This window comes from Phyllobates terribilis, unplaced genomic scaffold (assembly GCF_046119375.1).
Source record: "Phyllobates terribilis strain yellow unplaced genomic scaffold, ASM4611937v1 Scaffold_4__5_contigs__length_816908805, whole genome shotgun sequence".
In the NCBI taxonomy this organism is placed as follows: domain Eukaryota; kingdom Metazoa; phylum Chordata; class Amphibia; order Anura; family Dendrobatidae; genus Phyllobates; species Phyllobates terribilis.
In genome coordinates this window covers 69,777,924-69,793,287 of record NW_027362764.1, presented here as the reverse complement: position 1 = coordinate 69,793,287, position 15,364 = coordinate 69,777,924, and the positions used below count along the sequence as shown (strand labels likewise).

Here is a 15,364-nt window from a genome sequence, read left to right as displayed (position 1 = left end):
AGACTTCTGCCCGCTCACCTGGGAGCGCTCATCTGCCGCCTGTCTGTTGGTCTTCCTGGAGGCTCCGCCGTCACATGCTGTGACCACCCGTTTATCCAGAGACTCTCGCCTGCTCACCTGGGAGCTCACGTCTACCATCAGCCGCCACAGGTCGTACCAACCCTTTACCCAGAGACTGCCCCGGTCACTTGCCGTGACCATCTGCCCGTTCACCCAGAGACTGCCCCGGTCACTTGCCGTGACCATCTGCCCGTTCACCCAGAGACTGCCCCGGTCACTTGCCGTGACCATCTGCCCGTTCATCCAGAGACTGCCCCGGTCACTTGCCGTGACCTCCTGCCCGTTCTTCTAGAGACTGTCCCGGTCACCTGCTGTGACTGCCTGCCTGGTCGCCACCCGCTCCCTTACAAGGACCGCCCCCTTGTATAGTAGCTCAGAGGTTCCGCCTCCCAGACCCGTTACAATGCCCATAATTCACCTCTCCGAGATAGGTGATAACTTATTGATCAGCGGAGGTCTGACCGCTGGGACCAGCACCTGTCAGAATGGAAAAGCGGGGAGCATGCTCAACTGTCACTTTATTCCTTATGGGGCTGCCAAGCACCACGCTCGGCTTTTTTCTGCAGCCCCATAGAGAATGAATAGAACAGTGGTGGATGAGCATGCGCCTCGTTTCTCCACGATAGAGCAGAGATACATCATTTTGGATAAAAATTCCCCATTCTAACGATCGGTAGAGGTCCAAGAGGCCGGCCTCCCAACAATCAGCAAGCTACCACTGTCTCCATGGATCGGTGATAACTTGTTTTCACTGGATATTCCCTTTAATTTGACCACAGTGGTCTAATGTTTGCCAACTGTTCAACAAACAACACTCCAAATTCTAGCTCAATCTATGGTACATATACCTCAGGGGTTAGATAGCTTGTCTCTAAGGGGTACATGCCAATGGCTGACAACACATGCACTTTGGGTGCCAAGGGCTTCACTAATAAGTCAGTTTGCCCTGACCATTGTATACAGACAATGGTAATAATAGTGACATAAAGCCTATTGATGGCCTGATACTTTTGAAGGTACTTTAATATCATTGGTAAGTAATAGGGTATATGGCAATGGAAAGTTGAGAAACACTAGTCTACATGATCAGGCATCCAGGACAATGAAGTTTGCTTTATAAAACAAGTGCACATGGAGTTTTTGAGGAGTCTTTTGGAGCGGGTCCACTCTAAAAAACGTGTTAAAATTGCTCACAAAATTCTTTAAAGACTCTTTCTGTTTATTTCTATCGTAAAACTAATTTGCTGCTCATTCATTCAGTCTTCTGAGCATTTTTCTAACACTTCAGGTTTTGAAAAAGTCTGGTGGGAAAAAATAGCGTCTCCTGAAGAAAAATGCCTGAACTAGGTACAATCCAATCGAAAACCTGCAAAAAAAAAAAAAAACTTCCATAAAATGCTTGAAAAACTCTTCAAAACGGCTCAAGGAAATGAAAAAACTCCACCCAAAACTCCCCAAGGATTTCCTAGAACAGTTTCCAATAGAAAACTCATCGTTTTTGACCACCTCAAACAAAAAACTATGAGCTCATTTCTAATAGTATTGTTTTTATTTTGCAGTATTATTTATGACATTCTCCGTTGTAAATATTCTCAGCCAGATACTTTCTAAGGAACATACAGTAGCTGCTCGGTTCTTTACATTGTATACATTTTGGCAAAGCTGATGAGCCCCTAAGGAGCACAGTGTGATTTTGCATTAGCAAAAAGTGCCCTTGAAACGTGTAAGAACTGATAGCATAAAAGAGTCTGATGAATTCTCTGATAAATATCACATTTACCATTTTGATAACTTCGGCAGATTTGCTTTTACGAGTGATTTTTAAGATTTATCATAGCCAGGTTTTAGCTGCTGAGTTTTGACAGCACCATCCTGGGAAATTTAACTCTCTAAATTCCTTTACTGATAGCGATCGCAGCATTTAAAAGGCAAGGAGAGGGAAGGGTCTCCCTCTCCCTTCAGATCGGCACCCCCTCGACATCATTGTGAGGGTCCGATAGTTGCCCTAGCCTAATACTGATCCTGTTGTCAGTCAGTGCCGAGGGTGCAGTTCTAGCCTCTGCTCTCTATACACTAAGGGGTGACTGAAACTGTGGCAACGCCGCCCCCATGACAGGAACACTGCCAGGAGGAATAAAGTTTATTTCCTCTCTGCAGTGGGGCTTTCAGTGCCAGTGCCACATGGTGTCAGAACTCTATTATCCTGCAGATTAACCCCATATCTGACGGATAACATCTTTATTTTACATGACAGGTTCCCTTCAAAAGAGTTTTGTGCTTTCATCAAATGTTTTCTCATAGGCTCAGTTAAGTGTACAAGAAAAAAACAAACAGTTGAGCTTTACTTATCCTGCCTGGGACCAGCGCTAATTTTCTCTATTGTTTGTCTGCAGTGGGGACATAAAGTCGACAGCGCTGGAGCCAATCATTGAGCTCAGTGGCTCATGCCGTCTACAGCTGTAGAGCTTAGATGGAGCTTCTCCTGTATGATCCTGCAGCTGTTGTATACTCCAACAATTCTTGGCAGCATTCTTGGGCAGATTAGGGGCAGGCAGTGGTAGTGGTGTAACTTGAAGCTTGTGGGCTATAATAAAAAAATTTCCAACAGGTCCCCCAACTTTTACAGAACTTTAAAAGTATTGGTCTTTCCTTACTGACCAAAGGGATATATTGGGACCTCTCCTGACTCCAGGGCCCAGGTGCAACTGAAACCCCCGCACCCACTATAGTTACAGCCTAGAAGGCAGAGCTTAAAAGGCCTCCATACACATTAGGCTAATGTTGGCCAAAACCAAATATATTGTCTGACAGTCTGATGTGTATGGGGGCGTCACCTGACTGAGCATTGGGGCAAAAGTTAATTAGGCATGTCTGATTTTGGACTGTCGATCGAATTGTTCTCCCGGAAATAAGTCACTGACCAACATGTCTGTCAGCGGCTTTCGAATAGAGAAAATAGGAGTTCTCGGCCAAACTAGTGCTCCGGTGTATGGGAGAGTTGACTGAAATGGCTGTTGGCCAAACCATGGGCCAAAGCATCGTTCAACCGGCAGCCATTTAATGCGTATGGCCGTTTAAGGTCTCCCAATTTTGCCAACACCAATGTTGATAATTATGATTGTGGTAATCATATTTGTTACCTTATGGTTTTTCATCCACAGTGTAACATACCTGGCGGCGTCCTTGCATAGTGGTCCATCTCCCACTGTGCAGGAGCGCGCACTTGATCTCCTGTCCAGAATGTCTCTCTGGCTTCCCTCCATGCTGTCTTGTTTGTGTCTGTGTCTGTTTCTGCTGCTTAAGGGCGGCGCCCGATCACTTCCTGCCTTTTGTACCTGCTGTGGGTCACACCCCTTGTGCGTCCTCAGCCTATCGCTGTCTGTCTCTTGGTATATAGCTCAGCAGCTCCCTTCTATCCCTGCCTGAGCATATGTGTTTCTTTCAGTGTGTGCTTGCACTCTGAAGGTGCCAGGTCCCGTCTTTGTTTCCCTGTCCGCCTTTCCTGGAGGCTTGTTTCCAGGCCTGTCTGAACTAAGTCCTGTATGTCTCCTGCCTTGCGGTGTCAGCTCCCGTGTCTGAACTGTGTCCTGTATGTCTCCTGCTTTACGGTATTAGTTCCCGTGTCTGAACTGAGTCCTGTATGTCTCCTGCTTTACGGTATTAGTTCCCGTGTCTGAACTAAGTCCTGTATGTCTCCTGCCTTGCGGTGTCAGCTCCCGTGTCTGAACTGTGTCCTGTATGTCTCCTGCTTTACGGTATTAGTTCCCGTGTCTGAACTGAGTCCTGTATGTCTCCTGCTTTACGGTATTAGTTCCCGTGTCTGAACTAAGTCCTGTATGTCTCCTGCCTTGCGGTGTCAGCTCCCGTGTCTGAACTGTGTCCTGTATGTCTCCTGCTTTACGGTATTAGTTCCCGTGTCTGAACTAAGTCCTGTATGTCTCCTGCTTTGCGGTATTAGTTCCCGTGTCTGAACTAAGTCCTTTCTGTGTATCTTGTCTGTCCTGTCTGAACACGCTCCTTGCCTGTTTGTCCCGCCTCTCTGGGGGCAGTATTCCCAGACCCGCTCCTGTATCCCGCTGCAGTGTCGGTCTCCTCCGTACACTCTGTTCCAGTCTGAACTCTCTCCTATCCTTTACCTGTTTTGCCTCTATGCCCGTTCCCTTCCTTTTCCTGCAGAGTCTGAACTCGTACCTATCTCCTGCCTGTTGTCTCTGTACTCCCGTTTGTGAGTTTGTGGTCCACTCGCTACTTCACTGCAAGTACCCTGTGGGTGTCTGGCTCTGCCTTTCCCTTCCTGTCTGTTCAGTGTGAACAGAGCCCTGTCCTCCCTGCTCAGTCTTCTGCACTCTAGTTGTGCTTGCCTGTACCCCTCTGCCTGTATTTTTCCTGAATCCCGGTGTGTACTGGGTCCTATCCCGCCTGTGTTCCTACTTGCTAGTGCCTCCCCGTCTGCACTCTATCTGTGCTTACCTTTACCCCCCGGCCTGCATACCCGCCTGCCTGCATACCCGCCTGCCTGCATACCCGCCTGCCTGCATACCAGTCTGTTCCTGTATTCCCCTGTGTGGGTCAACAGCCGTGTCCGGGGTCTGTCCTGGAGTAGCACCTGGTCCCTCTGCTCGGTTCCTCCTTGGTGCTCTGGCGTCGTATGCCGTCGTGCGACCCTGGTCGGATCGGGCAGATACTTAGTTACGCCCCTCCAGGCATACACTCTCCGGCACGGTCCAGTGGAATCACTACCAATCACATGCACATGCCGCTCTAGCCCGGGCGTGTGCATAACAGCATGCTCAGGCCATGGTTCCCGTTGAGCCCCACGGCCTTCGCTCTCTGAGAAGTTTTTTCCAGCGAATACATGCAGTGAAATAAATATATTTTTTTTTTTCCCTTTAGCTGAGTTCCAGGCGAATTGCGCACTCGTCCAGATGGATCTATCAGCTCTCGTTCCTGCGGATCCGCCACGTTACTATGGGGATCCAAAACAGTGTCGTGCATTTGTGGAGCAATGCATGCTACACTTTAAGGCCTACCCTCTTTATTTTCCTTCCGATTGGGCTAAAGTGGCCTTTATTATGTCTTACCTGGCGGGGGATGCCTTGGAATGGATCAACCCCCTATATGAGACACAGGATCCGATCCTCCGGGACCTAATGGCCTTCCTGGTGGCCTTTCTAATGGTCTTCGATGATCCTAACCCGGAGGCTCCTGCTGAAGCTTCACTTCCCAACATCCCGGAGCAGCCCCAATGGGTAATGTGTGTGGGTAGCGTAATAGTTCTCCAGCCCAATGAGACTACTGCCCACCCAGAATCCTCACAGGGTGACTACGCTTTCCGGAATACTTCTCCCAACCTCAAGAGGCAGTCCAGACGTGCTAGACTTAGAGGCAAGCAGTCACGCCTGGGTCTGTCCTCCCTGAGACCTCCTGAACCCTTCGGGGTGCTACCTGGTAACGAAAGGACAGAGACTCTCCTATACTCTGTACCTGATACCTCGCTCGCTTCGTCCAGTGAGTCCAACCTGGTGTTCTCCGAAGCAGAAGTTACTCTCGAGTCTCTACACCCCTCCGACCAGGCGGAGGACCTCCAGTTGTGTTTAGAACCCTTCGGGGTGCCACCTGGTGGTGAATGGACAGAGACTTTCCTATTTCCTGTACCCGATACCTCGCCTGCTTCCTCCAGTGAGTCCGACCTAGTGTTCTCCGAAGCAGAAGTTACTCCCGAGTCTCTACACCCCTCCGACCAGGCGGAGGACCTCCAGTTGTGTTTAGAACCCTTCGGGGTGCCACCTGGTGGTGAATGGACAGAGACTTTCCTATTTCCTGTACCTGATACCTCGCCTGCTTCCTCCAGTGAGTCCGACCTAGTGTTCTCCGAAGCAGAAGTTACTCCCGAGTCTCTACACCCCTCCGACCAGGCGGAGGACCTCCAGTTGTGTTTAGAACCCTTCGGGGTGCCACCTGGTGGTGAATGGACAGAGACTTTCCTATTTCCTGTACCTGATACCTCGCCTGCTTCCTCCAGTGAGTCCGACCTAGTGTACTCTGAAGCAGATGTTTTCTCTGAGCCTCAGTACTCTTCTGACCCGGCGGAGGACCTCCAGTTGTTTCCTGAATCCTCCGGGGTACCACCAGATAACAAAGAGACAGTGACTTTTCCTCATTATGTACCTGATAACCCGTCTATTTCTTCCTGTGAGCTTGACAAGATGTACCTCGAAGCAGAGATTACCCTCAAGTCTCTGTTCCCCTCCAACCCAGTGAACGACTGGTCCTCGAATTCCCTGCGGAAGATTCTGGCAGGCCTGAAGAAGAGGGGGCGTAAGGGGGGAGGTACTGTAACATACCTGGCGGCGTCCTTGCATAGTGGTCCATCTCCCACTGTGCAGGAGCGCGCACTTGATCTCCTGTCCAGAATGTCTCTCTGGCTTCCCTCCATGCTGTCTTGTTTGTGTCTGTGTCTGTTTCTGCTGCTTAAGGGCGGCGCCCGATCACTTCCTGCCTTTTGTACCTGCTGTGGGTCACACCCCTTGTGCGTCCTCAGCCTATCGCTGTCTGTCTCTTGGTATATAGCTCAGCAGCTCCCTTCTATCCCTGCCTGAGCATATGTGTTTCTTTCAGTGTGTGCTTGCACTCTGAAGGTGCCAGGTCCCGTCTTTGTTTCCCTGTCCGCCTTTCCTGGAGGCTTGTTTCCAGGCCTGTCTGAACTAAGTCCTGTATGTCTCCTGCCTTGCGGTGTCAGCTCCCGTGTCTGAACTGTGTCCTGTATGTCTCCTGCTTTACGGTATTAGTTCCCGTGTCTGAACTGAGTCCTGTATGTCTCCTGCTTTACGGTATTAGTTCCCGTGTCTGAACTAAGTCCTGTATGTCTCCTGCCTTGCGGTGTCAGCTCCCGTGTCTGAACTGTGTCCTGTATGTCTCCTGCTTTACGGTATTAGTTCCCGTGTCTGAACTGAGTCCTGTATGTCTCCTGCTTTACGGTATTAGTTCCCGTGTCTGAACTAAGTCCTGTATGTCTCCTGCCTTGCGGTGTCAGCTCCCGTGTCTGAACTGTGTCCTGTATGTCTCCTGCTTTACGGTATTAGTTCCCGTGTCTGAACTAAGTCCTGTATGTCTCCTGCTTTGCGGTATTAGTTCCCGTGTCTGAACTAAGTCCTTTCTGTGTATCTTGTCTGTCCTGTCTGAACACGCTCCTTGCCTGTTCGTCCCGCCTCTCTGGGGGCAGTATTCCCAGACCCGCTCCTGTATCCCGCTGCAGTGTCGGTCTCCTCCGTACACTCTGTTCCAGTCTGAACTCTCTCCTATCCTTTACCTGTTTTGCCTCTATGCCCGTTCCCTTCCTTTTCCTGCAGAGTCTGAACTCGTACCTATCTCCTGCCTGTTGTCTCTGTACTCCCGTTTGTGAGTTTGTGGTCCACTCGCTACTTCACTGCAAGTACCCTGTGGGTGTCTGGCTCTGCCTTTCCCTTCCTGTCTGTTCAGTGTGAACAGAGCCCTGTCCTCCCTGCTCAGTCTTCTGCACTCTAGTTGTGCTTGCCTGTACCCCTCTGCCTGTATTTTTCCTGAATCCCGGTGTGTACTGGGTCCTATCCCGCCTGTGTTCCTACTTGCTAGTGCCTCCCCGTCTGCACTCTATCTGTGCTTACCTTTACCCCCCGGCCTGCATACCCGCCTGCCTGCATACCCGCCTGCCTGCATACCCGCCTGCCTGCATACCAGTCTGTTCCTGTATTCCCCTGTGTGGGTCAACAGCCGTGTCCGGGGTCTGTCCTGGAGTAGCACCTGGTCCCTCTGCTCGGTTCCTCCTTGGTGCTCTGGCGTCGTATGCCGTCGTGCGACCCTGGTCGGATCGGGCAGATACTTAGTTACGCCCCTCCAGGCATACACTCTCCGGCACGGTCCAGTGGAATCACTACCAATCACATGCACACGCCGCTCTAGCCCGGGCGTGTGCATAACACACAGTATTATCTAATGATAGGGACTAGCAATTCAGCTTGCTGATACTTTGTTGCTTAAGCCATAAAACAAACTTTAGATTTAGATATTTTTATGACAATGGGTAGTATGAAGCCGCAGGATGCTTATAAATACCCTGAGGAACATCCACTTTATTATTTTTCAACTCAAGTACTTTATCTGTTATATTAGTAATGTCCTTATCCAACAACACTGCACTTTGGAGTTATACCTCATCATTCATTAATAGTGCGGATCTCTTATAAAGGTGTAATTATTTTATGGGAAGTGTCTTCATAAATATTGCCTCCGAAGGCCAACAGATCATGTATGGAACCATAAGTTCTCTCCACTTGTCACGGATAAAGTGTATTAAGGCATCTTTATCATAATAAGGTTGCTTATAATGAGCGCTTGAACTGTGATACCTCTTACAATAATTTTCTCCTTGAAAATACATATTAGACGGAGAAAGAGTCTGAAGTCCAAAAGCAGTGACTAACAGATGGGCGATGCTTTATACTTAGGCTGATTTCAAAATCCGTGCCTAAATCATTACTGGGAAACAATCCATTTGTATTCTAATGTAGTATTGCATTAATGCAAACTTATTTTCTACATGATTTATACAAATATGACTTTGCCAAACTCCTTTTAACCTTTTTCTTGCATTATTCATTGATCTGTGATGCAAATTTTCAAAAACATTAAAGGGGTTGTTTCATTGTTCTCTCCGCAGGAAAAATGTAGAATTACATTGCAGTCTATTAGATGAATGGCTGGCAAAGTGGCTATCGGGTTCTTACCATATATTGATGGCTTTAGTCAGAACAGAATGGAAGCTGTAGTTAAAGGGCAGATCTTTATCATGTTTATATGCCCTAAGACGGCAGATTAATGCCTTTATAACACAACCCCTTCATGAAGGTAAATCCTCTTGTTTTGGAAAGCTAGAACTGTATTTATCAAATTTTCAAGCTCAAGTTAAAGAAATTCCAATCAAGAACTTCCCAGGCTATCCAAAAAAAAAGTGCACAAGAACCAAGAAATGATATTGCATCATCGATGTACTGCTTATATTACTATGTTAGTGCATACTTGCAAAATTTCCTGGGAGACAAGGAAATGGTCATTTTGCCCAACTTCACAAAAACCAGTGGTTCTGGAAAATTACTGAAGCCTGGATGTTGGCTTCCAATTGCAATTTTAGGTTGAAAGGAATAGATCTTCGAGGGTGTATGGCCTCCAAAAAGGGAGAGAAGCTATCAGAAAAAAATTACTACCTTGATTTGTGGTCTAGGGTAAGATCCTTTAAGGGTTGGTCCAATACCTATAAAGCCCTTTATAAATACCTATCTTTGCGCCTTTACCATTTTTGTAATGAGCTTTTTTTAATTAAATTCCCTACACTTCTCCCTATCTTGCTATTTCCTACTTTTTTCCCTTCATTTCCTTTTTACGTGTCATTGAGGAGGAGTTTCAAACGGTATATCAAAGGGTGCTGGGGCTGCACTCACTTCCACATAGATCTATTGCCTTCCCTGGAACAAGATGTCTTCAGGAGACGTGTGATCACTTACCCCAGCTATCCAACCCCTGATGACATCCTGATTTGGTAGAGGTGATCGAGAAGTGACCACATCTTCAGTCAATGTTTCTAACATCACAATCCCTTTCGATGAAATGAATTGTCATCAAAGAACGGTGATAAAAGGAGTGTGAGTGACACCAGTGCTGTCCCCTAATGACTATTCATTTGAAGGCAGTAATGGAAGCTGCGTGGTGATGCTGGTATCACTCACCTATCACCATCCCCTGATGACGATTCCTTTCAGGGAAAGAAGCTGTGATGTAAGAAGCAATGACTGTCATGGTGGCGGCCGTGACTGGAGATGCAGTCACTTCTTGATCACCTCTACTGAACCAGGGTGTCATCAGTGGTGAAAATAGCTATGGTAAGTGACTGCAGTGCTGTCCACTGATAACATCCACTTTCAGGAGGCGTAATAGTCACTGCTGAGAAATGAGTGCAGCCCCAACCTTCTGATAATGTCCTGATCCTGGAGCAGTGATAGACACTGCGGAGAGGTGAGTGCAGCCCCAGCCTCCTGTGATGATCTCTTTGAGACTCCTCTCAAAGGAAATGTCTCAGGAAGTTAAGCAAAAAACACATATAGGAAATAGGATAGGGAGACATGTAAGGAATTTAATAGTAAAGCAAATTACAAAAGTGGTTAGGACTTAAAGATAGATATTTATAAAGGGCTTTTTAGGAATCAGACCACCCCTTTAAAGCAAAACTTGTCTGCAACATTTCTAGAAGTCTGTAAAAGAAGTGAAGTCTGGAGTACCTTCTCGTATCCTTTAGACCAGGAGTCCCCAACTTGCGGCTCGGGATCCACAAGTAGCACGCGGGCCTATGAAGTGTGGTTCGCAGTTGTCTGCAATTATGCATTTAGCACCAGGTTTAGCAAACAGCTAATAAGAGAAGGTCTCCAGATGGTGATTTTTTTGAGTATCCCTGCACAGAGCACAAGAGCAGATTTGGAAGCACACGTACTAGGGGAGGCTATAAATATGGTAAGCTGGAGGTAAGATGATACTGCCAATTAGAGGGTGCTTGAAACTGGATGCAATAGTGTGGTGGGAGTGGGGGTAAAGTGGGAACCACCTGCTTGTAAGTTTACTACCTACAGTGGGGGAAATAAGTATTTGATCCCTTGCTGTTTTTGTAAGTTTGCCCACTGACAAAGACTTGAACAGTCTATAATTTTAAGGGTAGGTTAATTTTAACTTTGAGAGAATATCCAAAAAAAATCAAGAAAATCACACTGTATAAATTAGATACATTTATTTGCATTTTGCAGTGAGAAATAAGTATTTGATCCCCTACAAACCATTATGAGTTCTGGCTTCTACAGACCAGTTAGACGCTCCTAATCAACTCGTTACCTGCATTTAAGACAGTTGTCTTACATAATCACCTGTATAAAAGACTCTTGTCCACAGACTCAATTAATCAGTCAGACTCTAACCTCTACAACATGGGCAAGACCAAAGAGCTTTCTAAGGATGTCAGGGGCAAGATCATAGAGCTGCACAAAGCTGGAATGGGCTACAAACCCATAAATAAGATGCTGGGTGAGAAGGAGACAACTGTTGGTGCAATAGTAAGAAAATGGAAGAAATACAAAATGACTGTCAATCGACATTGATATGGGGCACCATGCAAAATCTCACCTTTGGGGTATTCTTGATCATGAGGAAGGTGAGAGATCAGCCTAAAACTACACGGGGGCAAGAAGGCACATGTGCAGGCCTGTCTGAAGTTTGTCGATGAACACCAGGATGATTCTGTGAGTTATTGGGAGAAGGTGCTGTGTTCAGATGAGGCAAAAATTTAGCTTTTTTGCATGCATTAACTCAACTCATCATGTTTGGAGGAAGAAGGATGAGTACAACCCTAAGAACATCATCCTAACCGTGAAGCATGGTGGGGAAACATTATACTTTGGGGGTGCTTTTCTGCAAAGGGGACATAATGACTGCACCGTACTGAAGGGAAGATGGATGGGGTCATGTATTGCGAGATTTTGACCAACAACCTTCTTCCCTCAGTAAGAGTATTGAAGATGGGTCGTGGCTGGGTCTTCCAGCAAGAAAATGACCCAAAACATACAGCCAAGGCAACAAAGGAGTGCCTCAAGAAGAACCATAGTAAGGTCATGGAGCGACCTAGCCAGTCTCCAGACCTTAATCCCATAGAAAACTTATGGAGGGAGTTGAAGCTCAGAGTTGCCAAGTGACAGCCTCAAAATCTTAATGATTTAGAGATGATCTGCAAAGAGGAGTGGACCAAAATTCCTCCTGACATGTGCGCAAACCTCATCATCAACTACAAAAAATGTCTGACTGCTGTGCTTGCCAACAAGGGTTTTGCCACCAAGTATTGGGTTTGTTTGCCAGAGGGATCAAATACTTATTTCTCACTGCAAAAAGCAAAAAAATGTATCTAATTTATACAATGTGATTTTTTTCATTTGTTTTTGGATATTCTATCTTTCAATGTTAAAATGAACCTACCCTTAAAATTATAGACTGTTCATGTCTTTGTCAGTGGGCAAACTTACAAAAACAGCAAGGGATCAAATACTTATTTCCCTCACTGTATAAGAGAGGGGGCAAAAAGTTTCTGTTTGCTTTTAGTGGGGAAGCTTTGGCTGTCATTATACCAGACTCTGGGGGTCACTGCTATAGGTGTGCAAGGGGAGACGGGTGGGAATGCTGGATGTAACTCTCAACCATCTCTCAGAACAGAATGTGGCTCTAGGGTAAGATTGGTTAGGGACCACTGCTGTAGACCATAGTGAAAAGGTCAGGAACTTTGGACACTGTACTGTTTAGTCACATCAGGGACTTTCTGTCATGGCATCCACTAATTATTCCAGAAAATTTTGCATTCAAAAAGTCAAATGGCGCTATTTCCTTTCTGAGCCCTGCATTGCGCCCAAACAGTAGTTTTCCCCCACATATGGGATATCAATGTATTCAGGAGAAATTGTACAACAAATTGTATGGTGAAATTTTTCCTGTTACCCTTGTGAAAATGCAATATTTTGGGCCAAAAAACATTTTTGTGGGAAAAATTAGATTTTTTTTATTTTCATGGTTCAACATTATAAACTTCTGTGAAACACCTGGGGGTTCAAGGTGCTCATCACACATCTATACAAGTTCCCTGAGGGTTTTAGTTTCCATAATGGTGTCACTTTTTGGGGGTTTCCACTGTTTAGGCACATCAGGGGCTCTCCAAACGTGACATGGCGTCCGCTAATTATGCCAGCAAATTTGTCACTCAAGACAAATGGCGCTCCTTCCCTTCCGAGCCCTGCCATGCGATAAAACACTTGTCAGTGTGCTCATAAGAAATTGCACAACACATTTTGGGGTCCATTTTCTCCTGTTACCCTTGGGAAAGTAAAAAAAATTGGGTCTAAATGAAAATTTTTGTGAAAAAAGATAAATGTTTAATTTTTCCTTCCACATTCCAAAAACTCCTGTGAAGCACCTGAAGGGTTAATAAACTTCTTGAATGTGGTTTTGAGCACCTTGAGGGGTGCAGTTTTTATAATGGTTTCATTTTGTGGTATTTTCTGTCATATAGACCTCTCAAAATCACTTTAAATGAGATGTGGTCCCTCAAAAAAATTCTTTTGTAAATTTTGTTGTAAAAATGAGAAATTTCTGGTTAACTTTTAACCCTTTTAACTTCCTAACAAAAAAAAAATAATGTTTCAAAAATTGTGCTGATGTAAAGTAGACATGTGGGAAATGTTATTTATTAACTATTTTGTGTGACATAACTCTCTGATTTAAGGTCATAAAAATTAAACATTTGAAAATTGCAAAAAATCAAATAAATTTTACCACTATCTTGAAGTAGCACAAAAAAAAACAATCTCAGAATCAGTGGGATCCGTTGAAGCGTTCCAGAGTTATTACCTCATTTAGTGACACTGGTCAGAATTGTAAAAATTGGCCTGGTCAGGAAGGTGAAAACAGGCTTCAGGTTGAAAGGGTTAAAAGAGAAGAGAAACTGTAAAACCATATTAGATAGGAAGCCTTCAGTTGCAGTTCTTTGAAAGATATACATTTTTCCCACATTGATATGGTACATGGGAGACTTTACACTGGAACGATAAAATCAGTAACCAGCATAGAAAACGGCGGCCTCAATTGGCAAAGCCTACCTAGGTTGTGTTCTGTGGTGTTTGGAAGAAGCCCTCTAAGATACAACATTGATTTGCTGAACTGATCCCAACCAGAACTGCTGCTGATTTTGGGGTTGGTGGAGGAGTCGTGTGGTGAGCAGACACAATGGATTACAATTAGCGGTTAGAGGGGCGAACATACCATTGGTGCAACCTGTGCTGCCACACAGGGCACCGTAAAGTAAGGGAGGCCACTTCCACCTCCAAACGTTGAACCATTGGGCTCCAAAGAGTCCACATACTGTTGCCGCACAGGAGTCCTCTTCTGTCCGCCCCTGCCTGGTCTCAATTTTTTTTTTTAAAGCAAACTTCAGCCAAGGGGACATGGGTTCTCTGAAACCTAGAAAACCCCCTTTAATACGTTAGACAGTGAGGGTGGGGGAACCCTGTCTGTTGCAGGCATCGACAGAAAGAATTGAATGTCATCCATTGAATCAGTTTTCCATCCAGAAGTAGAAGGTCCTAATTGATTATTATAGGGTCCGTTTGGTATCCACTTTTGGAACGGAGAAAAAAAAAAGAACTTTTCTTCATTTCGAAAATCGAAACCGACACAAAATTCAGACGCTCTATTAAATCCTATATACAGTATATAATTACTTACATGAAGCTTCATCGCTGCCATCCCCACACTGATCGGTGAAATCACATACGTAATCCAGAGGCACGGAGAACCCTCGGCCACACTGAAATCCATCCCCAAAACTTGGTCTTATAACGGCATTGATATATAAAAATATAAGGGGACCAAGCAGTCTGCGATATTTAATCATTTGTGAACAAAGAAAAATAAAAAGTTGAATTTTATGGTAGAGCGAAAAAAATTAGACATCTATGCTGATCCAGGACGAAGTGGTGATACCTGCTGTCACATCCTCTCCTGTCACTAGAATGGGCAGGTGTGTCTTTAGACAATGTTTAACTTGTGCAGGTTTATGGCCATCCGCTTAGTGCTGTTGCTCCGGTATTATCAATTATTGTGCCTGGCAGAGAGATCTGATAACTTCTTTCAGATAACCAGCGAAGTTTCCAATGAAATGTAGAGCATGACTTATCTTAATGACTTTTTTTTTCTCTTGTTTTCTTGAAAATACACTTTGGGTTGCATTATGGGGACGTGAACTAATGTCAATGGTGAGAATACAAAAATAGATGCAGAAAAAATGCAATAGGCAACCACATACCATGTAAAGATGATCTGCATCTGTGTATCCATATTCATCAGGAGTGTGTGCCATCCGTTTTTTTTTGTTGTGTGCACATGGACACTCGGTTCACAAAAAAACATGGACATGTGAACTCACAATAAACTATAATGAGGTGAAAAACACTGATAGAACACGTACTGTGAGAGATAATTGAATGTCTGAATTAGCCTAAGGGTATGTTCAGATGTGTTGCATTTTACACAAATTTCAGCTCAAATTTAATTTGCATTAAAACCAAAGACAATGGACATTCTATACATGCGAATGGTGTTTCTGCAAACTTAAGCACAAGGAATCGAAAATTTTTGCATCTGATTTATGACACCGCTGCAAAAAAAAAAAAATTAAAATCCACCACAGACGAACTGT

At 45.3% G+C, this 15,364-nt stretch overlaps 1 protein-coding gene across 1 annotated transcript in view; it reads right to left on the bottom strand.

The window, feature by feature from the left end:
- Positions 1-14,700, bottom strand: part of MALRD1 (MAM and LDL receptor class A domain containing 1) — a 900,174-nt gene extending 885,474 nt beyond the window's left edge. The window contains exon 1 of the mRNA XM_073677476.1: positions 14,392-14,700. Coding sequence (XP_073533577.1) covers positions 14,392-14,560 — 169 coding nt within the window. The 5' untranslated portion in view covers positions 14,561-14,700. The remainder of the gene's footprint in view (positions 1-14,391) is intronic.
- Between the last annotated feature and the right edge of the window lie 664 nt (positions 14,701-15,364).